At 42.4% G+C, this 25,867-nt stretch overlaps 1 protein-coding gene across 10 annotated transcripts in view; it reads left to right on the top strand.

The window, feature by feature from the left end:
- Window positions 1-22,308, top strand: part of PLD1 (phospholipase D1) — a 204,424-nt gene extending 182,116 nt beyond the window's left edge. For all 10 annotated transcript variants that reach the window (XM_072808073.1, XM_072808075.1, XM_072808074.1 and 7 more), the window contains 4 exons: window positions 730-864; window positions 7,610-7,763; window positions 15,431-15,548; window positions 17,175-22,308. In XM_072808073.1, coding sequence (XP_072664174.1) covers window positions 730-864; window positions 7,610-7,763; window positions 15,431-15,548; window positions 17,175-17,399 — 632 coding nt within the window. In that variant the 3' untranslated portion in view covers window positions 17,400-22,308. The remainder of the gene's footprint in view (window positions 1-729; window positions 865-7,609; window positions 7,764-15,430; window positions 15,549-17,174) is intronic.
- The last annotated feature ends 3,559 nt before the right edge of the window (window positions 22,309-25,867 follow it).

Below are 25,867 nucleotides of genomic sequence, written 5' to 3'. Positions count from 1 at the left end.
TGGTATGGAATGCATTTCTTCTTATCACATGAATTGCCCTCATGTGATGACAGGGTGGCATTTTATTTTATTTTTTTTTTCAGGGTGGCATTTTAAAGTACAAACCTGGTATGGCTTGCTCTGAAAAAGATTCTCCAAAGTCAAATATAGTTAGGATTCTTTCATTTCCTAATTTTAATGATTTAGAAGGAGGATTATTTAATCGCCAGCATTTTTGTTTACCCAAAGTTTATAAAATTTAACTGCTGCTCTGCGTTCAATATGCTACACTATGTGTACATCGAGTAGTTTGGGCATTATTTTTAGATCTAATTTAAACTGCAGCAGGTGTCAACCAAGATAGATGCAAATGTCACACTGAAGTCTTGAGTTATCTAGTCTGGCTCTGCTTTAATTATCACTCCAGTAGTTACTTGCCAAATCATTAAAATAAATTTTTCATCATATTGTATATATTATTGGATTGCCTAGGGAAAAGATAATTCTTACAAAGCACTCTGGTATGGTTTTTAAAAATATATATCCATCCATATTAATAGTAAAAAACTCTTCTGATAGGAAAAAAACAGAACCTGGGTGAGTTCTGAAATTACATATAGACACACGCTATACAGTCCATTTTTAACCATCTGTTTAAGTAGTAGATTTCTTTTGAAAAACAGTAAAATTTAATGTGCCTCCATTGAACTTGGTCATATTAATTTTAGTACTCTCTTTTTTACTTTATAGTTGGCAATCAGTGGATAAATTACATATCATTCTGTGGCCTTAGAACACATGCAGAGCTTGAAGGAAACCTAGTCACTGAGCTCATCTATGTCCACAGCAAGTTGCTAATTGCGGATGACAACACTGTTATTATCGGTAAGTACATGGCCTATTATTGTGTTGCTTGCTAGTTGACTTCATGCAATAATCCTCCTTTCTCTTCCTCCCAAGATTCCTTCACAGTTGAGAGGGACCATAACATGACATCTGAAGCATTCTTGTTCACTTATGTCCTTTCTAATCCCTGTTTTTATCTGTGAAGAAACAGAAGCACAGGACCATTAAATGGCCATTGTGTATATTACAGCAGCCAGAGCAGTGGTTTAACCCAGCAGAGCAGCAATCAGCCTGTTCTCATTAATTCTTTATTACTCCCTTATTTTTATTTTGAATCCAAGTACCTAGATTTTAGGGGCAGAAGAGGGAGACAAGGGGAGGGAAAATGAGCAGCCCAAGTGTCTATTGACTGATGAATGGATAAAGAAGATGTGGTATATATACAATGAAATATTACTCAGCCATAAAATGAAGGCTAACCATTTGCAATAACATGGGTATGATGCTAAGTGAAGTAAGAGAAAGACAAGTACCGTATGATTTCACTCATATGTGGAATTTAAGAAACAAAACAAAGGAACAAAGGGTGGGGGGAAGAGAGACAAACCAAGAAACAGACTAACTATAGAGAACAAAATGGTTACTAGAGGGGACGTGGGTTGGGGGTAGGTGAAGCAAGTGATGGGGATTAAGGAGGGCATTATTGTGATGAGCACTGGATGCTGTATGTAAGGGTTGAATCACTGTATTGTCCACCTGAAATTAACATTAGACAATGTTAACTCACTGGATTTTAAATAGAAACTTAAAAAATAAATTCCCAGAAAAAATAAAGTATAATTTCTTAACTATAATGAGCTACTTCTCTATCTTCCCTATTCTTTGAGAAACTAAATGTGGTAGTGTTTTGAAATTTTTGACAGTAAATATGCCATTTCCATCTCTATCCTTCACTGAGAAAAGAAAAAAAAAATCTCATCTAGGAGTAATGAAATTGTTTTATCTGGAACATGATTTGAAAAGAAAGTAAAAGTAATTCTGAAGCCAGAAAATGTATACACCCTACAGTGTGGTAATACATGTATATGCACACACACACACACACACACACACACCTATTCTTTTAATAGTTATACAGGGCATTTAGAAAAATATCTGTGTCTTTGATCTCTTGCTGTATAGGGATCCAAATTCTATAGGCATTTATTTACTCTCCTATTCCCCCAATAAACAAAGTTTCTATTGTTTCCCCCAAGCTACTCTGGCCTTGCTCTTCAGAAGCCAATTCTTAGAATATTTTCATATTAAATTTGGCAGTGACAATAGGAAAAGAGACGTATTGATGTTTGCTGAAATGGAAAAACAAACAAAGCCAAATAAAAATCGGCTGATTTCTTCAGCAGGATTTCAGAACTCTTGAAGTAAAAATTGACAGATGTAAATATTTTCTTTTAAAAGGTCATTCTGGCTTTCAGTGTGCTTTACTTTGTATAAATGCAAAGTAGTTTGCAGTAACAGAGCTAGCGATTAAATAGGTTTGTTATGTTTTTTAATTGACTGCTTTTCCAGAAAGTTCTCTGAACTCTCAAAGGCTACGGTTTATTTAGCTAGCAATAATCAATCAATCTTGCACATAATTCTTAAACATTTTCTTAAAACCAAAGAAGTGACCTTGGGAGTATGAAGAGGCTTTACTTGCTAGTCTTTAGGGGCTAGACTTCTTTTTCTCCTTCCCCATGGGCAAAACAGATTTCCCCATGGAAAAATCCAAATATACTTTAGTTTTTTTCTGCGTCAGGGGAAACTCAAAGAGAAGCAGGTTTGTTGCTGCTCCCACACATCAGCCCTGCTTAAATTCATAACCCAGAGAACAGTATTTCAAATTCTGAGAGAGGTGTTTGAGAAGTTAGGTTGAAAATATTTTACAGGTGTTAAGTGTTTAAAAGCTTACAAGAGGTTAAAGTAACCTGTGGTTAAATTTTCTAATATGGTAAATGTCTGCCAGAATTATTGAATACTTAAAAGAAAACCAACTATTTATTCTCCCTTTTTCCTTACAAGGAAATGCTTGCTTTCTTGCACTAAAGATTTCTTTTGTGTGCAGCTTTAATTATCTCTTGTCCTGAGTACCCCTGCTGGTCATGAGATCTGTGACCAAGTCCACTTTTCTAATCCATCTTAATATTGGTGCTTAACCAAACTTAACATTTTGCTTGCTTTCCTCAACAAAATAAGGCTATCCTATTGATGAAGTGAAACAGTTTTTTTCAGTATTCACTAATCCACTACAAAGCACAATGGGGCGGGGGTGGGGGGAGATACAAAACTTGAATCAAACAGTGCCACTGCCTACAAAACTCAAGGGTTAGAGGGGAGGCAGGAATTCTTTCCTCTTAACACCAGAACATTGGGGTGGGTATTGCTGAGCAGGAGTAAGCAGGTCCAGAGGCAATCGATGAGATTGGTAGGTGGGAAACTAAGGGGGGAAATGAGTATCAGTGCTTAAAAAACAGGCTTAAAAGTGGCTGATGAAAGTCTGTTGAAGGGCTGACCCAGGAAAGAGGGTTTACCCTTGATCTAATCCCGTGGATCTCAACCCTGGCTGCATTAGAGGTGCCTGGGGAGCTTTAAGGATACGTATTATTTAGGGGCACATTTCTTCAAGTCTGCAATTTACTTTAAAATAGATCCCCCAAAGGGTGCCTGTAGTTCAGTTGGTTAAGTGTCTGACTCTTGACTTTGACCCAGGTCATGATCTCAGGGTCCTGGGATCCAGCCCCAAGTCAAGATCCCCGCTCAGCAGGGAGTCTGCTTGAGATTCTCTCCCTCTCCCTCTGCCCCTTCCCTCCCCCTCTGCTCACATTGCCTGCTCTCTCTTTCTCTCCCTCTCTCTCAAATAAAATAAAGCTTAAAAAAAAACAGATCCTCCTCCTCCCCCCCCCCCAGAAAGATGCATTCATAGATAAAGGCATGGAGTGGTACTGGGGGAAAATACCTAATGCGTGGTTCCTACTTCTGGAAATTCTAATTATGGTCCAGTTTGGGACCCAGACATCAAGGTATTTTTATTTTTGTTTTTGGCACTGATATTTTTAAAAAGCCTCCTAAGTGCTGCTCACATGAAGTCAGAGCTGAGAACTTCTGAACTGGAGGTCCAGGGAACACAAGTGGGTAGAAAGTACCAACTAGCCCATTTGGGCCCAATAGAAGAATCCGTTTTCCTTTCAAATAAATAAGCTAAAATAGGGTAGAGTTAGGGTAGATTTGATGTATTAGTTGTCTGTGACTGCTATAACAAATGACCACAAACTTAGTAGCTTCAAACAGCACACATAAATAATCCAACAGTTGTGTGGGTTGCAACTCCAACGTTGGGCTAAAATCCAGGTCGGCAGGTCTGCATTCCTTCCTGGAGGCTCCAACGGGAAAATCTAGAATCTAATTCCTTGCCTTTTCCAATGCTGAAGTCTGTCGGCATTCCTTGGCTCATGCCCCCTTCCTCCATCTTTGACATGTGACATCTCTATGAAGGTCCCCAAAAGTCTCAACCCGTACTTCTGTAATCACATGTCTCTCAATCCCCTTCACATTTAAAGACTCTTGTGATTATACTGGGCCCACCTGGATCATCCAGGCTAGTCAACCCTGTTTTAAGGCCTGCTGATTAGCAACCTTCATTCCCCCTTTGCCGTGTAACACAACATATTCACAGGCTTTGGGGGTTAGAACGTGTTCATCTCTGCAGGCCATTATTCTGCCTACCATAGAAAGATTCACAATTTCTGAAATAAGACATTTTTTAAAAACAAACCACAAAGGAAAAGGCAGACAAATCCAGCTGCATTAAAATTTACAACATATTTATTAAACAGCACTGTAAAGGGGATAAAAAGATAAACCATAAACTGAAAACAGGATATTTGCAACACAGTTAATATTCAAAACCTGTTTTAAAAAAACTACTATAAATCAAGAAACAAAGACAACATCCAAAGGAAAATGGGCAAAGGAATTGTATAGGAACATTACCAAAGAGGATGTACCTGAGGCCCATAAACATTTGAAAGATGTTCATCCTCATTAATCTAACGAGACAAGAGTTTTTAAAAATACCAATTGGCAAAAATGTAAAAGTTGGACAATCCAGGTACTGACAAGGCCGTGGGGCACCAGGGCCTCCTCCAGTCCTATGCACAGAGCCCGAGCAGACTCCCACATGTACCTGCCAGGAAACACATCAGTCAGGAGAGCCTAAGTGAGTATCATAGAAAAACATTAGAAACAACCCAAACATCCATCAACGGGTTTAGAATGAATAAGGCCTGCTGTGCTCATTTGAGGAAAATAATGCACTACGGTCAGACACAGATAAATCCTGAAGACATCATACTGAATAAAAGAAGCAAATCTCAAAAGATTATGATATGGGTCAAAAGTAAACTATTTCTTTGATTAGGAAAGCATGCAGAGCGTGATGAACACAAAATTCTATATAAAATCTCTCTCATGATGGGGAAAGGTCTACATGGGAAGACATCTGAGGGCTTCAGGGATGGGTAATGTTCTGTTTTTCAGCTTGGGTGAATATGTTCAGTGATGTTTATTTTTATTATTGCCTGAGTGGTACATATATGTTTTCATATATTCTTTTGTATTTTGCGGTAGTTCACAGTGTTTAGAGTGTTTCCTATAAGCAGACTTAGAAAAGGTCATTCTCTAAAAATTAAGTGGTTTTAAATTATCAGGGCAATGTGCTAATAAAAGCAAAGGATCGCAGTTACCATAAAGAGTTACCCGTGGAATACAAGGCATGATCGTTGTAAACAATTCAAACTCTAAGGACACATACTGAATAAAAGGTCAAAAATCCCTCTTCGCTACAAGGAGTCCACCACTCTCAACAGTTCAGTGTGAATCTTTCTAGATCCCTTTCTCCTTTACCTCCTATGTTATTTAGAAATGGGATAACAATATATCTGCTGTTCTGAATTTGATTTTCAGAATATGGGACTGTTTAACACTAAGAATGGAGGTGACATTACACCAATATCTCATTTTCAGGATCTCCTTTATCAAGTTCATCTAAAGTTCCCTCATTCTTCTCCTCTACATATGGTAGCCTTGGCGAAGTATCTGATAATTGTACCAATAATATTTAACACTGTGGAGCAGTTTGTGAATTATTGAGTTCTTTCCCATGGTCTTACTGACTTCTCACAAGAACCCTACAAGATCTGTATTATGATCTCAGTTTGTGAGAGACCAAATTAAAGGTGAGAGGGATGAAGGGACTTTGTCCACATTGATGCTGGGCCAACTGTGAAGCCCAAAAATAGGGCTGCAAATTTTATAGCATAATCAAAACGCCAGCGCATGCACAAAAGATGATCTGTTGCTGACAAAACAACGTGCGTCGATTGTCCCCACGTTACAGAGCCCCAGCAGGGCTCCCAGCTTTCTGTGAGGGGCTCTATCCTCTCCCTGTCACCCCAGGTCACTGTGGGGCATCGGCCACATGCATCGTTATCATAGATCTGTGTATTTAGTACATGACACTATTGTGGCAACTGGCAGTAAATCTCCTTAGGGAGGGCCAGCTTTTGCTCGTGTACGACATGCTGCCATTTGGGCTCAGGGCAGGCCTCTTCCATCACCTTACTCCCTGCCTGTCCCCGTCGCCGAGGGTAGCCTCTTGCTCCTGTTCTGCCCAACCCTTTGAATCCATGTCTACAGAAGCCGTGGGTTGTGTGACGAGGGGAAGAGAAAGAAAAAAAAGAGTTTGGTTCCTTCTGTGGTTTGTAGGACACCTCAGGGATGCAAAAGCATGACTCCATAGTGACGAATGCAGAAAACCACGCGCTGGGGGCTCTGAGCACAGAGCAGAGGAGTGGGAAAAGCACAGGTTGCACTGATATTAAAGACACTTGCCCTTCACGTGTGAAAGTCCACATTCTCAGCTCCTTTGGATTTAAAAATGGGATGGAAGGAGGTTGACACGGAAGCTGTTGGCGTGCCACGCGAGGGAGGCAGGCGGACGTAAAAAGGCTAAGGCCAACCCATATTTGAGCGTGGATTCTTGGGTGTGAGGCGACGCTGGGGTCTTGACACTCCTAATTATATGGCCGTGAGTCAAGTCCTCTGGCTCTGCAGACCAAGTCTAAAAGCTGACGGGACCGGACTGAACTGCTGAGTCTTTTTCCTTTGTGAGCTTAAGGATTTATCAGTTGGACTCCTTTGAGCCACCCGATGGGAAATTCAGCCCCAGGTGGGTGAAACGATGAGCAAAGGTATCATTTCACACACCGGCGGGTCAGGAGGTTGCCTGACTCAGGGACTCGAAGACCCGAGTCTGTCTTCCCAGTGCTCGGCCCCCTTGGCCTGCCTGCTTGTCCCCTCGTGCTCACAACGCGGTCCCCGCAGCTTCTGGAACCGTGGCCTCGTCCCGCACTGGGACCGAAATAGCAAAAGGCTGGAAGAGCCAGCGTCCCGGTGTGTTCATAAGGAAGCCCCGAGGCCTTCCCTCGTGTCACCCTGGCTACGATGAGTTTAAGTGCCCGTCCCAAGCCAGTCGGTCACGGGGAAAAATCACGGGGTTCCCGGCACTGGCTTAGGCCGATCAGGCCTCCTGCCCGGGTCGGGGGACCCCCCCTTCCCCAGCATCTCTCGGCAACCTGAACACAAGCGAGGTTTTCTTAGCAGGGACCGACCGGGGGGGGGGGGGGGGGGGGGGGCGATGCACCTGCTCTGCCGAGAGGTTGCTCCAGGTCACTGTCTCCCGTTCCAGGCTCTGCCAACATCAACGACCGCAGCATGCTCGGAAGGCGCGACAGCGAAATGGCTGTGCTTGTGCAGGACACGGAGACGGTCCCTTCGGTCATGGACGGACAGGCGTACCCCGCTGGCCGCTTCGCCCGAGGCCTCCGGCTGCAGTGCTTCAGGTGCGCCCGCGCCGCCGCTCTCCGGGCGCAGCAGTGTCTCCCGGGCTGCGAGCGAGCCCCAGGAGTGTGCCCGACGGCCTACGCCGGCCACGGGCATTTTCGATTATTTTTTTAAAAAAAGATTTTATTTATTTATTCATGAGAGACACAGAGGGAGGCCAAGGGACAAGCAGGCTCCATGCAGGGAGCCCGATGCGGGACTCGATCCTGGGACTCCAGGATCACACCCTGGGCCAAAGGCAGATGCTCAATCCCTGAGCCACCCAGGGATCCCTGACGTTTTCGATTTTAATCCTTTGGATTATTTTTATGGCTAATTGAGAAAAACAGCATTTTAAGTTGATTCATGGATTTACGACCAGGCCAGCTCTACCCATCTAGTGGCTGGTTGGGTTTTGTTTGTTTGTTTGTTTGTTTGTTTGTTTGTTTGTTTGTTAAGATTTTATTGATTTTAGGGAGAGCGAGTGAATGGGGGGAGAAGCAGAGGGAGAGAGAGGATCTCAAGCAGACCCTCCCCGTGGAGTGTGGAGCCCCCCTGGGGGGCCTGGCTCCCACAACCCCCAGATCACAACCTGAGCTGGAACCAGGGTGTGGGCGCTGAACCAGCTGATCCACCCAGGCGCCCCTATGTGAGTTTTTGAAAGCAAGTCTGTTTTTAAAAATTGTAATAGTCCCAGTAATGCAGGCACGTACTAGAAATTATTGAAGGAGGGTGCCCATGATGCTGAGAGTGACGTTTAGAAACCTCAGCCCCAGACATGACAGATTCCTGATCTTCTCCAAGAGGATGGGAGTCTGGTCCTGATCGGTGCCGAGAGAACACTGGGTGGGCGGCAAGGCCCATGGGACCCTCAGTGAGTCTTCGCTGGGCTCTAACCGGCCCCACGCCAGCCCCTATAATGGAGTCTCGGTGGTCAGAGTGGTCCTTCTAGAACCTAGCCCCGACCTGTCACTTCACTCGGGGAACACCCAGAGCACACCCTCCCCTACACCTAGGGCCCTCAGTCCATGATGCTAGAGCTGTACCTGCCAGCGATGGCTTTTGGCTGTGGCCTCCGTGCTGAGATGCAGCGGTGGCCTGAGTAAGCATTAAGGTGTTGAGAGAAAAGCCTGGAACAGATGCTTCGCAGCACTGTTGTCTTAACCCTGGGGCATGAATGGTGGAGCTTGGAAACGGGCTGGCTTGAGGTAGGAGTGTAAGGAGGGCTTGCTCCCTGCAAGTGCTGGCAGCCGTTGGCCCTGTTGGCCCTGTTGGCCTCATTGCCCCCGTTGGCCCCATTGGCCCCGTTGGCCCCATTGGCCTCATTGGCCCCATTGGCCCTGTTGCCCCCCCGTTGTCCCCATTGCCCTCGTTGCCCCCATTGGTTCCATTGGTTCCATTGCTCCCATTGCCCTTGTATCTAGCAGGTCCAGGCTCCGGCCTCTGAGAAGCAAGATACGCTTCCATTCCTTCAGTTCCAGAGAGGGGTCCTCTGTTCCCTCAGGCCCAGGAGCTCAGCAAATCTATCCCTCAAAAATCTGTCAATACTTCCTCACAGTTTTTATGGCTGCATTTATTGCCCTGGTTACTAATTGTTTTGCCAGTAAGAGGTTTTTCAGACCATTGGTATTTCAATTAGCTTCTCATGTGAATTTGTTTTGTTTAGCAGGGAAGAGATTAAAATGAGTACCCTGTCCACCAGCCCACTGATGGATGGCCTGCTGCAGCCTAGATGAGGAAGCAAATATTTCATGATGTAAACTAGAAATACTTGTCTTGTCAGTTTTGTGAGAATTTTTCTCTTTAAAGGGAGGGTTGGGGCACCTGGGAGGCTCAGTGGTTGAGCATCTGCCTTCGGCTCAGGGTGTGATGCCACAGTCCTGGGATCGAGTCCCGCATCGGGCTCCCTGCATGGAGCCTGCTTCTCCCTCTGCCTGTATCTCTGCCTCTGTGTGTCTCTCTGTGTCTCCTGTGAATAAATAAATAAAATCTTTAAAAAATAATAATAAATGCTAAAGAGGGTTGTCTTTAGCATATGCAAGTCCATTTAAGCACCTCCCTTTTTCCTTCCCTCCCCCAACTCCAGAGTATAGACTCAATTGCTCCTCACAACCCCAGGGCAGCTCTTTCTGTCCATGGGTCCTGTCCTGTGTTGTGCTTGAATAAAACCACCCTTTTGCACTAAAAAAAAAAGGGGGGGCGTGAGCTTCTTTATAACGTTCTAAATGTATAATAATTATAAAGGTGTAGGTGGTTCTGATTACAACATATTTTTGTGGCAGAAAATTTGGCAAATACAGTTAAGCAATAAGAAAATTAAATTCATCTGTGATCGCACTGCCCAGAGCTAGCAGCTTTAACATTTGCTCTATACCATTCCACTTTGTTCTGTACGTATGTATTACCATCCTGTATTTCTTTTTAAAAACATAATTAGGTTCTTGCAGTCCTAGGAAGTTCTGTATTATTTAAATAGTGTTACATGCTTCTGTGTCATTAAGTATTCTTCTATAACATTTAACGACTGCATTGTATTACATCATGTGGGTATGCTGTGACTCCTTTAACTATTACCTCATTGACAGGCAGGTTTTTCAGTGGTCTAAAAAAGTGGATATAAGGAGGCCTGGCCGGCTCAGTCCAGGGAACATGTGACTCTTGGTCTCAGGGCTGTGAGTTCGAGCCTCATGTTGGCTATAGAGATTACCTAAAAATAAAATCTTTACAATAAATAAACAAATAAGTAGATATATTTGTAGGTAGCATCTTCTTTACCTTCTTAATTGTTTCCTTAGCTAGATCCTGAATATGGAATTTCTAATCAAAGGAAGTATGCTGCTGCTTTTACTCTCTAATGTCTTACTATCTTGCTACTAACGCTTTAGACGGCTTATTCCTCCTGTCTTTACCAACACTGCATTCTATTATTTTATTTAATCTTTGCCAATTTGTTGGATTTCAGATGGAATTTCATTACTTTAATTTGCATTTTTTGAGGTCTTAAACAAATGTGTTCATTAGCCATCTTGTTCTGGTAATTATTCTTTTAGAAATTACCTAGCCTATTCATGTCCTTTGTCCATTTTTGTTGGAATGTTTCCCTTTCTTTGAGTGATTTATGAGTAACTTAAGTATATGCAAGGCTAATTCTTTTGTCATACTGGTTGCAAATCTGATTTGTCAATTGACTTTGCATCATCTTTAAAGTATTTGGGGGAGGGGCACCTGGGTGGCTAAGGGGTTGAGCACCTGCATTTGTCTCAGGTCATGAACCCGGGGTCCTGGGATCGAGTCCCACATCAGGCTCCCTGCAGTGAGCCTACTTCTCCCTCTGCCTATGTCTCTGCCTCTCTCTCTCTCTCTGTGTGTGTCTTTCATGAGTGGCTCAGTGATTTAGCGCTGCCTTAAGCCCAGGGCCTGATCCTGGGAACCTGGGATCAAGTCCCACGTCGGGCTCCCTGCATGGAGCCTGCTTCTCCCTCTGCCTGTGTCTTTGCCTCTTTCTCCTGTGTGTCTCTCATGAATGAATGAATGAATGAATGAATGAATGAATAAATAAATAAATAAATATTTTTAAAAAAAGATGCCAGATACAAAAAGATCACACATGAAAAATAAATAAATAAAAATAAAATAAAATCTTAAAAAAAAAAGTATTTGGAGGAAACTCAAAAATCTAATCAAATCTATCCAGATTATTTTCTTCCTTTTCTTACACTCTTAGTAGAGTTTCCCCAACCCAAGATCAAATACTGCATTTTCTTCTAGTGCTTATTTGATACTGCTTTTACATTTAACATCTGTAATTTATTTTAATGTAAGAAGTGAGGTAGGGACTCCAACTCCCTCCCTCCACCCCAAACCTACCAGTTGGTCCAGATCTGAATGATGTGCGGTACTCTCTGCCTCTCCAACATGCAGGGCCTCCACATTGCTATATATCCTCACGCATCTCTAGTCTCTCCTTCTGGTGCTATCATAGTTGTCTTATTTGCATCCCGGTGTGACACCGCTTTAATCCTTGTAGCCTGTGCTTTAATACTGCTTCTTGCCACCCCACTTCCCAAATCAATATTCATTGACAGAAAAATCTTGGCTACTCTTAAACATTCACTCTTCCATGTGAACTTTGGAATTCTTTATTCATGTTCTCTTCATTTTTTGTTGTTGTTGTTGAGATTACAGTAGACGTATAGATTTATATAAAAAGAATTAACATATTTATAATGTTGAATCATCCTCTGGAGGAACAAAGTATAAGCTTCAATTTATTTAAATTCTTTTTGAATTTTTCTCTAATGAAACTCTAGGGTTTGCATTCCTGGGAGGGGCATTGCTCTTCAGTAATCGTTAGGGTTTTATTTTAACCTGCTATTTTATGCTGCTCTTAAACATTTCATGCTAAGCATATTCTTAGGTGCTTTTATTTTATTGACAATTTTCAAATTGTTTAAAAGGGGCACTTGTTTTTGAACAAACATTTTCACTTTGCCCCAGTGGCCAACACAGATAATATGTTAAAAAGCACCATACCAAAAACCTTGTGTTGATTTTATTAGGAAATGTTCTCAATATAATATTGGGTCCTAGAATACAGCCATTTTCTCACTAGAAAAATAAAATAAAATAAACGCAGCTTCAATCCATTTTCCATCTGGGTTATTTTTGAATAGAAATAGACACATTTCAATGTGAAATCAATTCTAAATAGAGTCAAACATCAGAGTACTGCATTGAATGTTGCAACTATGTGCCGAACAATTCATTAAGTCCCAGAAAATTATCCAACTGTACAGATGTAACCATCACTCAACAGAAACCATTATCCACCCAAGTAGAGCCCAGAATCATGTAAAGTGACAGACATGAGGAATGGAAAGAACAGAAACTATCTTCTGCAGTTTTCCTCCTGTCCCACTGATGCATAAACAATTAAACATTAAATAATTCCCATCATACACACCAACATTGAATCTGACTAGTTTTCTGTCAAACCTTAGTCCTCAAAAGAATATCCAGAGTACTTCATATTATTTTTACCGTGCATTTTAACATGAGAAAACAGACAGGGAAAATCATTTATTATTAAAAATGATCTGTTATAGGCTTCTTTAAATACTTACTCTGCAATCAAGTTCTGAACTGATACCTTGGGGGACACGAGGTGTTACCTATTGTTTTGATTTAAAAGCAGAGTCCCAGAAACGTTCTTTCTGCTCAGTTTTTGGCTGGTTAGACCTGATCCCCATCAAAAGTATTATTATAATTGATGTATTGTCATAACTTCAGATTTGGTGCATTCCGAGTTTGCTTTGAATCTTATTGAATAGCCAGCATCTGTGTGCAAACATCATCCCTTAAATCTGTTTTAAAAGTTATTCCTATAGAGTCTGAAGGAGACAGTATTTGAAGTGGAAATAAAATTTTTAGAGTATAAAACTCTAAAAATCCTAGGGAGCCCATGGTGCCAAATCCATTTATTTTAAAGAATTTATTTTATAGAGTGGGAAAAGTGCAGACTAAAACTAAAATGAGATGTCCTTTTATCCCTGTAAGACTGGCTGTGCTTTTTCAGGAATTAATAATGTTGGAGATGACTGGGGAGAGCCTGCACGGTGACAGTATATGTGTGGGAACAGCCTTTCTTGAAGCCAAGTTTAATTCTAAAACTTTTCCTGGTGAAAAAATTCATAAATTCACAAAGTATTATACACGATGAACAACTTATGTTCATTGGGAAATTGTTCATTATAATGAAAACCTGGAAACCCCCCCAAAAGGTCATAACAAAATCATTGGTTCAAAAAATTTTCCATGATGGGAAATTCTGCGACCATTAAAAAATGATGACGTGAATCCACATTTATTTAAATATATAGAGAGTAACACTAGAATGACCTCTACCGCGGAATCCAATGGTCAGTTCTCATCTGAATTTGACCCAGTTCTCCTTGGAGAACTTTGCGTGGTTCCAGGATACTACACCTTCGCTTTTCTGCAGGCTCGCTGGCTGCTCCTCCTGCTCCCTACCACTGAGGCACAGCAGGTCCTCTTCTCTGTCTACACTCACCCCTTGGGGGAACCCAGCTAAAGTGCCATGGCTTTATGAATATATATAAGAACAACTCCCAAATGCGTATCTCCACCCAGGCCCTCTCCCCCCAGCTCCGGATTCATTGCTCCAGCTGCCTACTTTGCGTTGATAACCCCGGGAATGTTTCATGGAAGTCTCAACAGGTTCAGAACTGATTTCCTGGTCTTCTCCCACAAACTGGCTCTACCAACAGAACTCCCCATGTCCGCCAATGGCAACTACATTTTTCTAGATGCTCACGCCAACACCCATCATCCTTGATGCCACGCTTTTTCTCATATTGCATACCTGCTCCGTCAGTACAGCCTGCTGGCCCTACCTTCCTCCTCACTGCCCAAGGAATCCTCACCCTTCACTCCGATTACTGCAGGAGCTCCTACGTGGTCTCCCTGCCGCAGCCCTTGCCCTTCTGAATACAGAAGCCGTATTTTCATACGCAAGTCAGATCCCGTCACTCCTCTGCTCCAGTATCTGCGATATGTCCCGGTTTCACTCAGTATAAAAGCCAAAGTCCTTCTAAGACCTATTTCCTCACTTCTGTCTTCAGTATAACACAAGCCTCTTTGATCTTCTTTGAACCTATCAGGCATGTGAGATAGGGCTTTAGACTCCATTTGAAATCTAGCTTTGCCAATAGTGTGTCTCCAGATTTTAGCTTCCTGTCTGCAAAATGGGAATCATGTACTCTGTACCTCACAGGAGTGATGTGAAAATGGTTGATTTTGGTTTTTTTGTTTGTTTTGTTTTTTTACTTCAAGGCATTCTCTAAGTACAAGGGTCTTCATCATTTTCAAATATGACCTCTAAAACTTATCTTGCTTTGCTTGAGAATTTCGTATTGTTTCTAGTCCACTATCTATATATGATCAAGTCAGACAACATCTAGTTTGTGGCTTTTTTTTGCCAGGCACTCTGGGGATATGAGAGTAGCCAGGTCATGTTCTCTTAAAGGATTAACCTGCTGGATGTGCATCAGAGGCCTGTTAAAAAAAAAGTGTGGGCGGGGGGAATCCCTGGGTGGCTCAGCAGTTTAGCACCTGCCTTTGGCCCAGGGTGTGATCTTGGGAGTCCTGGGATCAAGTCCCACGTTGGGCTCCCTGCATGGAGCCTACTTCTCCCCTCTGCCTGTGTGTGTCTGTGTGTGTGTGTGTGTGTGTGATGAATAAATAAATAAAATCTTTAAAAAACATGAACCAAAATAAAAAATCAGATTCCCAACCAGCTGAGCCACCCAGGCACCCCTTGGCCTATGGTTTGAATGCTAACCCTATCTTCAAACTTCTCACTCCCTTAGGCCAAATTCCAAGGAGTCTCTTAGAACTAAATTCAGATCTATCTATCCAATAGTTAAAACTTTCAAGCATCAGAACAGCTTGGGTTTTCTTAGTTTGGTTTGGTTTGGTTATGCAATCAAGATTTTATACACGCACGCACACACAGTTTTAATGGTTTCCTTGGATTTTCCTTAGAAAAAAAAAAAAAAGAAAAAGGACTGCTATGGTTGAGTGCCTGAATTACATTACCATTAGAAACAATGCTTGCAGCAAATTTCTTTATCTCAGTTACTCATTTTGGAAGGTACTTGTATTGCAGGGTTGTCCTTGGCTATCTTTCTGACCCAAGTGAAAACATTCAGGATCCAGTGAGTGACAAATTCTTCAAGGAGGTGTGGGTTGCAACGGCAGCTCGAAATGCTACAATATATGATAAGGTGAGGTTTTCATCTCTCTCCCTACCTTTTTCATTGAATCACACCACAAAAACACGTCATTATTACTGTATATTATTGGTGCAGAGTAATGTTAATGGGTGTAAAAATCCAGTACATTTCCAAGTTGTAATAAAATACCGCTTTGTAGATATTAAAAAACAGAGTCAAAAAGTATCATGGATTATGGTGTAGAAGAGCCATTAGTGGCATTCTGATCTCTCATCTGACTGTGGGATCCCATCATGAGCATCCTTAGAAGGTGGTTACCCAGCCTTTGGACATGTCTAGTGACAAAGAGAAAAAAGGCAGATGGAATCCCAAAATGAGTCAGACCTGGGTTCAACCCAGCTCACCCAGCTGCTGGTGATACAAATTTGTGTGTAGTGATTTGACTTTCTGAGCCTTCCTTTCTTATCCTATAAAGTGGGCAAGATATTCATGAGGGTGGTTATGAAAATAAAGAATAGTTTTTTAAATGTATTTAGCACATAGTGCATAATAAATGGTATCCATTCCTGTGATGGAATTTATTAATAATGAAACACTTCCTTTGTTGGGCAGCTCTACTTTTGGAAGGGTGTTTTAAAACAAGCTCCATATGTTAGGGAGGCTAAATGTATCTTTTGCTAAGTTCTCTCCATGGCTTATGACAAAGAATGTAGAAGAGTTAAGAGTTGTCCAACAGTGGAATGAGTTACTTCATGAAGTAGTCAGCTTTCTCTCATAGAAACTATTCAAGCTGAGATCTGCTGACCATCTATCAGAAACTAGATAAGAGTGTGTTGTTCTTCTTCATGACTGCCAGCGTCCCTTCCAGCACAGAGAATTCATCATTCCTAATGAAACATGACAGTCTCCATAGCTTTACTTCATGCTGAGGACTCAAGGCCATGATCAAATAGGTCATGTGCATGGAGTCCTTTAAAATGTAATTTTAAAAATGCAGTGCACAGCCCTTGTTTGGATCCTCATGGGAGGAGAGGATAGCAGCTATAAAAAAAAAACATTTTGGGATTAATAGGATAAATCTGAATATGGACCATATCTTAAATGACTTGGAATTGGTTTTCTGAGGTGTGAGAATAATATTGGGGTTGTATAGGCACATCCTTATTCTCAATACATGCTGAAATTTCTAGGAGGGAAGTATTCTGGTATGTGAAGCTCATTTGCAATTGGCAAATTAAGTGTACAATTGATAACTTTAAGGTACAGATATGGACATTTTTGAAAATAAAAAACATAATATGCAGTTTTCCTCTTAGACCAGAATGTCCAGTGAAATTTGGAGAATTATTATCAAAAAACTTAACCTTAATGTGAAGTAACATCAGTGGAATTCCTGTACCACTAGCTTGACTTTATCACGACATCGATGACTTGTGTAAATCAGATAGAGGGATCGACCTATGATTTTTTTTTTTTTTTTGGATGAAAGCAAATCTAGTAGTCTCTTTGTAGCAAATAAGAGAAGCAACTCTTCAGTCAGGTGTGTGCTGTAGCATACAACTACTACGTGTTTCATAAAGCAAAGATTTCATCAGTTGGAATGAATATTTTCCATAAAGGGGCTATCTTTTCTTTTAAACTTATGACCTAGTTTCTTCCTATTTGTGTCTTAATCAGGTGTTCCGGTGCCTTCCCAATGATGAAGTACACAATTTAATTCAATTGAGAGACTTTATAACCAAGCCCATATTAGCAAGGGAAGATCCCATTAGAGCTGAGGAAGAACTGAAAAAGATTCGTGGCTTCTTAGTGCAATTCCCCTTTTACTTCTTGTCTGAAGAAAGCCTACTGCCTTCCGTTGGGACCAAAGAAGCCATGGTGCCCACAGAGGTTTGGACCTAAGGGTTGTATTCGTTTGCAGCTCAAGGACTTCCTCCTTGAAAAGTACACTGCACACAGTGACTTTATGGAGATCCTCACAGCCACAGCCAGCCCTGCCTGAGGCACGCTTGTTTCCACCCCGTGGACCCTTTGGGTTGGCCGGGCAGGGCTGCAGTCCTACTGAGATAAGGACACTGAACATCAGGTGGGCTTTATAATTCCTCCTGTTTATCCTTGTGAAAAAGGGACCGTATCCTGATTGGTAGCACACGCTCAACAACTTAAACACATGCTCAGATTCCACGATGGACACCGAAGTGCCTTTCCTTTGCTAACAAGAATTTATCTGTACCTGTGATCTAGGTTGCCAAAAATTGTCAAAACCTCCTTATTCTTCTCTGACCCTCATTTATGCAGCCAATGACTGCTGGACCTGCCCTCACTTCATAGTACATGCAGACACTGTTTGAGACGCTGTGTATTACTAGAAGGCGTCGTGATGCTGCTTCCGGGTTCTTCCAGGTGACATGGGATGCCCCTGCCCATCTGGTCCTGAAGTAGTAGTGTTCACCCAACCAAGGATGTTCCCTTTGCAGGGACCGAAAGGATGGGGGCAGACATTCTGTACACAGCAGCCCATGACAGGCGCGTCTGATAACATCGACACTATAGATCTTCACACCACAGAGCAACAGGAAGGAATTAAATTTGGTTATTGAGGCAGAGATTTCACGTTGCCTCCAAAGGCAATGACAAACTATGTTCTTTTGATAAGGCCCACCCGATCAAATTTGAAAACACGTGTTGGATATTTCATTTCACGCCAACTGCTAAAACTCAGAGACAGAGCATACAGGCTTCAGAAGCCTCCAAGGCAGCCATGGAGATCTGACCCAGACAAAAGAAGATTCCTTGTAGTTGTATAAAATTTCCTATCATCCTTAGCTTCTGGATTGATTGAAATTTGAATTTCAACATTGGAAAATCAAGCCACTGAATGCAAGTTGTCTTTCAAGAGAACCAGAGGCTTCATAACTCCTACCAACTTAATAAGTAGGAACCTAACTTTGACATTCAGCTCTCCAGCTATGTTACCTTCTTTAAGAAAAATTAATTGATTGCAAAGTATGTGCTACTTAACTGGCATTATTAAATATGCATTAACATTCCACCAGGCTTCCAAAGAAGTTAGGATCTTCATTAATTCACATCGTCCTAGTCTATGAATTGTTCTGGAAACCCATTTTTTTTTCCTTTTTGAATAGTAGTGTACCCTTTGGTACACCATAGCTCTAATTTTACTGAGCAGAACTATTCTGACAGCCTGAAGAGCTGAGGTGGGTTCCCTGAAGGCCCGTGCCCATGAAACATGATGTAGGTGCACTGATGACACATGTGTGTATTACCGGGCACGAATCTCATTGGGGTCATTCCTCAAAAAAGCAAGGACCCAATCCTTGTTTTCATAGAGCTTGGGAAACATTAAACAGGAGCACAAAGTCAATAATCTGGGTGAGTAGGAGAGAGTGTCACACTCAGGAGAGGACTTTGCAGCGAGAGAACCTTTCACAAATGAGGTAGGACTGTGCTTTATGAATAAATACTTTTTCAGCTGAAGATGGTGAAAAGACTTCATTGTATGGCAGCTGTAAATAAGACATTTGCTATTGATGAAGTTTAAATTGGCATTTAAAGTGTTGAGTGGATGTGGAATACCTAAGGATTTCTTATAGTTTACTTTTAAATATTTTTAAAACTAAAACAGTCAACACACTGGCTTTTGATTTTGTTCAAAATGCTCTCCTAATACCATGAAAAATAAAAGCCCAAAAGGTCCCCTTCCCTTTAGAAGAAAAAACAAATCACTTAATATAACCTCTCCCCATTTTATAGATGAGGAAACCGAGGCCCAGATTGGTTGAAGGTCTCACTTGAGTTCATCCAACTGAGAGATGGTGGAGGTAGGACTAGTGAAATTGCTGTGGCCCATTAGTGGCCTCTCCCTTGACTTTGTCATTGTCCATGAGTGAGGAGAGGCAGGAAACAGATCTCAGGCAGGATATCTCTAGGCTCTTTTGAACACTGTGATATCATGGATTTGAGTGCTCATCTGTGTCCCCCCTGCTTGAATGTAAGCTCCATGGGGCAGGGACTTTGCTATGTCTTGTTCACAGTGTATTTTCAGAGCCTGGAACAGTACCTGGCACATTGGAGGTACTCAGTAACTCGTGGGTGAATAAATGAGGTGGAGGGGAGAGCTAACGGAATGACAAACTTTCAGAGTCTCAGGCAAGAAATCTTCCTGTGGTTTCTGTGGCAAGTTTCCTTTCTGCTGCATTTTTTTCAAAGGCAAGATGTTCTTCTGCAAAGATGAGAGGCTGCCAGCTTTACCTGGGTGGATTCTATGGAAGATTCTGTGCAATAGTTACCTATTTGCAATAGCAGCTTACACAGGGCAGCGTTCTGCAAAAGTCACATGGGGTATGGACACGAGGCATACTGCGTGGCCTGATTACCCATCATTTTAACCCCACTACCATCTGATAATAGAAGTTAGAACAATTTATCTTTAACGTTGCAATATCTGATATCAACTTTAAAATGCAAATGATTCAAAGCCTTGAAAAGCTATTAGGAATCTGGTCGACATTTTTAATCGATTGTAATCTCCTGAAATGCCCCTCAATGCTGTACCCAATATTCTGGTAATCTCTGAAACAATTTTTGTTTTCAAGAAAGAAAAATTCTGTGATTGTACAAAATGAATGGTAGAAAGTAGAATAGCTGTTCAAACTACTCAGATTGTCCAAGCTTTGTTGTTAGAGGATACTCAACATCGCCGGTCAGGAGCAGGCATTTGCTCCGTATCAAGTGTCCACGTGGGGACGCGCCCTTCTTTGGGATGTTCTTAACTCTCAACTCTAATGCATCACGCAGAGGCTTGGAGAGGTTACTGGTTTTGTGTTAACAGCACCCTTGGAAGGAAATCTCATCTGTAGGTAGTCAAAACCATGAGCCGTTCATCTCTTATGTACTAACTTGGGAAATTGTAATAGCTCATGAATGAACAGTCTCCCAGCTGAGAGCAGCAGGCAAAGCAGCCTTTCTGCAGATGTCAGGCCACAGCCAGACCAGACCTGCCTACCCATCGGAGGAACCTGCACTTCCTCCTGTATCTCCTCGCTCCTTATTCCCTTGGCCTCTGTCCCCAAGCAGAGCACCTCCTGATTATGTAATCCATTTTAGAGGACAAGAAAAGAGTTTCTGAAAAAATTAGGCCCCTACAACAAATTTTCAGTTTACCTTACTCTTCTAAGCGACTGACAAAATATGATTATTTTTTGACAGAGGTAATCGTCTTTTTAACATCCCTGATCTGATATGGCGCTTGAGCATTTTCTGATGTCTGTCACCCTATGTAGCAGGGGGCAAAGAGGATCCTTCACGTCTTCTCATCTCTCTCTTGGATAAAATGAGCAAATGCTAAAGGACTTTAAGTGTGCTTATGAATACATTTTTATTTCCCTGGAAGATCCTCTGAGGCCAATTACTACTGGCACTTTGGAGGTTTAAAATGGATGGACCTTGAGAAATTCTTGAATCTAGAAATTCATGAGAAAAGGAATTCATCAGCATCTCTCAGAAAGTTGCAGATGAAAAGTCAGTGAATTCACAGTATTTTTAGGGGAGTGGACAGGTACCATAAAATGATAATGATTCTCACTGGCATTTAATTAATATGTCAGACAGTCCTGACTGACTTAAGATTGGAAGCATTCATTAAAGGAACCAGATGTTTTATGACTTATGTTCTTGTAGGCCATTTTCTTTCTCCTTTCTACTATTTTTAACTTTAAAACAGTAATCAAACGTAAGATACATGAAAATTGGTCATGCCGATATTTGGAAGTTGCAAAGTCAGAGACTAGGATGGCAATCCAACCAAAATTCAGGCTCACTTACTCTTTCCTACCCCTAAGCAGCTATAGTCCTTTACTTTACTCTTAATAAATGCATGTAAGTGAATGTCACCCTAAATCTGCTTGACTCCAGGAAACAGAACATCATGTCCTCCTAATGTATATCTACTTGGATTTCTTCCCACAAAATAATCTGGGCCAAAGGTACTGATATTCTCCTAAACCATTCTAAAACTTCAAAGTATTGCCGCTGGAGTACATACCACTGACACACACAAAAAATCCCCCACAAAGAATTGGCAATGAGCATCCATTCAGAATATATTGATATTCTGGACAGAACTCAGGCTCCTAGCCTCACCTCTACTGCAGCACATGGCACACCAAGGCCGGGTCTCCTGTTTTTGTAAATAAAGTTTGATTTGAACACAGCCACATCCATTCATTTACATGCATTCATGACCAAATGATCTGCAAATCCTAAAATATTCACCATCTTTAAGAAAAGCCTACCGATCCTTCCTCTAGTGAGAGCAGAGAATGTCCAGACAGAGGACCTCAACCAAACAGATTTAGATGAAGCCTGATCTCTTCCTTAACAAGGTTTCCAAGTGTCCCTATCCCAGAGCCCAACATTCTACAGTGGATTTATTCTAATAAGGTCAAGTTTTATTCCTTTCAGGAATAAAATCATGTGATTTTTGGTTCTGGAAAGAGATGTTGTCAGCTAAAGCAGGCTTCTCCCAGCTGGGCATTCATAAGCATACATGGTTGACTGATGTTTGTAACTAAGGTGTTAAAATGAGGATGGATAGGCTGAAGGGTTTGTATTCAGAACTGTGAACCCAGGAGACTCAGTTTCCCATGAACTTTCCCTTTGTGAAACATTGGAAATGATGCATGTATCCATTCTCTGCCTCACAATCAATGCTCTCTGTGCCGGGTTCCTTAAATGCTTTTTTTTAAAATGTAAATATTCATTAATTAAATAATTAAAAAGTGTGAAATCAGCAGTGTCCCTTTATTTCAAAACCAGACTCCTCGTTCCGCACTGGGGTTTTGAGAGCCAGACTGCTGCATGTCTGAGCTTGAAACAGAACCGTGTGTCTGCGGAACCCTGCCCCGCAGCCCAGTCGTGGGTCCTTGCGAAGGTCAACCTCAGAGTCTCAGCATCCTCTGCTACTCTCAGGCCTCTGAGGTGCGATGATAGAGTGAGGTGGCGGATTTCTATTAAAAGACTGAGACAGCTTCCAGTAAGCACATATTGAGCAAGGCCAGTGGGCGGTGGTGGGGGTGCATCAGTGAACAAGTCACACCAGGTGGCCCTTCATGGTGCCCATGTTCTAGTGAATTGAGAGTGCAAAGTTACTTCCATTCTCAAAATAAGAAAGTGCCTGAAATAAGAGGCATTTGGGTGCAAGTATGGGAACTACCAAGCTGAAGAAAATAGCAAAGACTGGAATGAAAGAGAATAAATGTTCATCTTCTTTAGCACATGTCTTTCATCCCCTCTCTGAAAGTGAGACAGGCCATCTTGAATAGAGAGGACAATACACCCCATGCCCACACCCATGGTCTGGACTTCTTTCGTACTTCCAGAAGGCAATAAAATGATCGTGATTTCCAGAGAATAACTAGACTAACTAAAATGATCTTAGGGATCGTTTTATAATGTGCAAAAATGCTGAATCCCTATGATGTATATTTAAAAGTAATAGGATTTTGTATATCAACTATACTTCAATTAAAAAATAGAATTACTAAAATAAAAATAGTAGTTTCCAAGTGGAGGTTCTCAGCTGGAGGGAGGGCATAGGGAGGTGTCTAAGGGGAAGGAGTAAAAGGTGATTTTCTCCAAATTTTACACTGTTGGTCTCCTGTACTCAGAAATAAACCAAAAGTCATGGCCTGATGGCCCACAGGCCAAAGAGAGAGTATGGATTTCTTAAATTCGTTTCCACTTCTATTGGAGAATGATGGTCTCTATTATTCTAACTCTTGCTCTAATCTGAGGCAGAGTTTCAAGGCTCACAGGCTACATCAAGTTCAGAGGCATACTTATTTGGACCATGTAATGTTTAACATCGTGAATTAGTTGCTAAATATAAAAATTGAGAGATTTCACATGACATTTTAGGTTTCTGACTTTTATGCAAAATCAGAATGTCTAGGAGCAATGGGACACGGAGCATCAATCCCTGTTAGAGCCGAACAGCTGGCCCCTGAAGGTGAGTCATGCTCCGTCTAGGTCTCCACCATTCCCTACTAGGAAACCGGGGGTGGGGGGGGGGGCTTATGACTTGCTTTGACCAATAGAAGAATGTAGCTGCAATGATACTGTACAACTTTCAAACCCACACCCCAGGAAGACTGCAACTTCCACTCTTATCCTCCTAAAATGCTGGCACCCAGTGAGGATGAGAGACCAAGCCAAGAGAGAGGTCCAGATGACAGCCAGCACCAACTGCCTGACATGGGTATGAGGCTATGCTAGATCACCCCGACCCAGGCCGATGCCCGAGAAAGTACAGAAGGACCACCCAGCTGAGCCCAGCCTGAGTGGCTGACACACAGAATTATAAGCAAATGAAACAGTCATTGTCACAAGCCCCTACGTTTTGTGATGGTCTGTGACACAGCAATGGACAGCTGATAGAGTTAAGCTTCTTCAGGGTATTCCATTTTTCATTTTTCACATTCTAGCGGCAATATGACCTACTGCTATCTGGTTTCCAGCCGCCCCACCTGAACTGACCTACTGCTGGTTCCTTTACACTTTTTGCTAATATATACCATACCCACAGAAAGTGCATATATGACAAACAGGCAGCTTGATGTTTAAGGTACACAGCTCAGCAGCACCCCAATTTCTGTCCCCACCCCTTCCAGTCACTACCAAGTCCCTGACTTCTTGAAACATAGATTCTTTTTGCCTAGTTTTGTACCTCACTGGCTTTTTCAACGTGGACACATTCGGTGTTTAACTCCCTAGGCCTGGCTGAAGCTCTCCTTGGCTTCCAGGCAACTGGTCACTCTTTAAAATCACCGCGGCTCCCCTTTCCACATTTCATGTCCCCACACTCTGGCTCAAGCTCCCGCGTCTTCTCAGGTGATCCCCCCCAGGGTGGGGGGCTTCCCTGCCAGCTGTGTGCCCACCTGCAGCCTGGTTACTTAGTCCTCACTCTCTCAGGAAGCCCATCGGAGGAAGGGATAAAGCAAGCCCACGACGGGCAAAGACAATCACGCGTAGATGAAAGAGGAGGTTCCCATTGAAGGCAGCAGGGCCTGATGGTTCTTAGACCCCTGAAAGCTGGGGAGGCTGCTATCCTTACCCACCAGCTCCCATTTCTCATTGGTTGAAGATTGCCCCCTGCCATGTCAAATCCCAGGCATTTCTGGAACTTTCCTGCAGATGGGCTCAGCAAGCTGCTGTGGGTCAGAGAGAGCCGGTGGAGAAGCAGCAAGAAGCCCATGAGGCAAAGCTGCAACATGGGGAACCTCAACTGCTGCTGCCAGTGAGCTCAGAGGTAGGCGGTATCCAAATCCAATTTGGATTTCCAAAGTTTTCTTCAGTATTTAAGTCTCAATCACTTTTCATAAATGGAAACTATGAGTTAAATCAGTCATAATGGCATTTTTAAACATCAGAACAAAACCTCATTGGAAAGATCATGAAAAATTAAAATTCAAAAGTTTTCCCCAGGATATTTGACTACTATTCGCTTGCTGGACAGTAGCCCCAAGGACTTAGGTCAGCATTGCACCACATAACTCAGCAGGCAAACACTTGGTGATTTGGGAAAAACAACAGAAGGAGCACTTTTTAAATGCCTTTTAAAATAAAGACCAATTTCCGGAGCCTTTTCTCGTGACCCTTGTTCCTGTTTAAGGAACTTACATTACAATGCCTTTCCTAGATAAAGACACAGGTACTCCAAAGTGAAGCGAAAATCTGGAAGTTCTTGACTGGCAGTCTACGTCACCTTTCCCTCACCTGCTTAATTACCCGCTTTTCCATCTAGAACAACCCAGCTCTATCACTGATTCCCCCCCTTCGTTTTGAAAACTGGTCTGAGGAGTCACTGGATGCAACTCTTCTTTCTCACTCTCCCATGTGCCCTCTCTTTTTAAAGTCTGGGCCTTTGGAGAAAGGAGCTGAGATGACGGCAAAGCAGGAAAGCCCTAGGCTCCTCTCAGCCCATAATTAGCACCCAGATAACTATTGGAGGGCATCGCTGAGAGGTAGCATTCAGAGAGGCGCCTGTATAGGGACAAAGGAGCTGGCTGGCACCCTTTCCCTCTCCCACCCCTCAGCATCCGTGCAGAGCCACCTGCTGAGGGCAGCCCAGCCCAATACTGGCTTCCTAACCGACTTGCTCCAAGTCCCACACCCTTGCACTCTGGTACAAATGCCCTTCTCAGTCAAGCTTGGCTCAGCTCAGTGTGATCACCCCTTCCCCAAAGCCCTGGCCACACCATGTCTCCTGATCAGATCAGAGAGTTCTGCAAGGCTTCATTTCTAGCGGAAGTAGTAACAAGTCTCATGTAACAAGCCGACCAGAGCGCACC

This window comes from Canis lupus, chromosome 31 (genome assembly GCF_048164855.1).
Source record: "Canis lupus baileyi chromosome 31, mCanLup2.hap1, whole genome shotgun sequence".
Lineage (NCBI taxonomy): Eukaryota > Metazoa > Chordata > Mammalia > Carnivora > Canidae > Canis > Canis lupus.
This window is presented reverse-complemented; position numbering and strand designations above follow the sequence as displayed.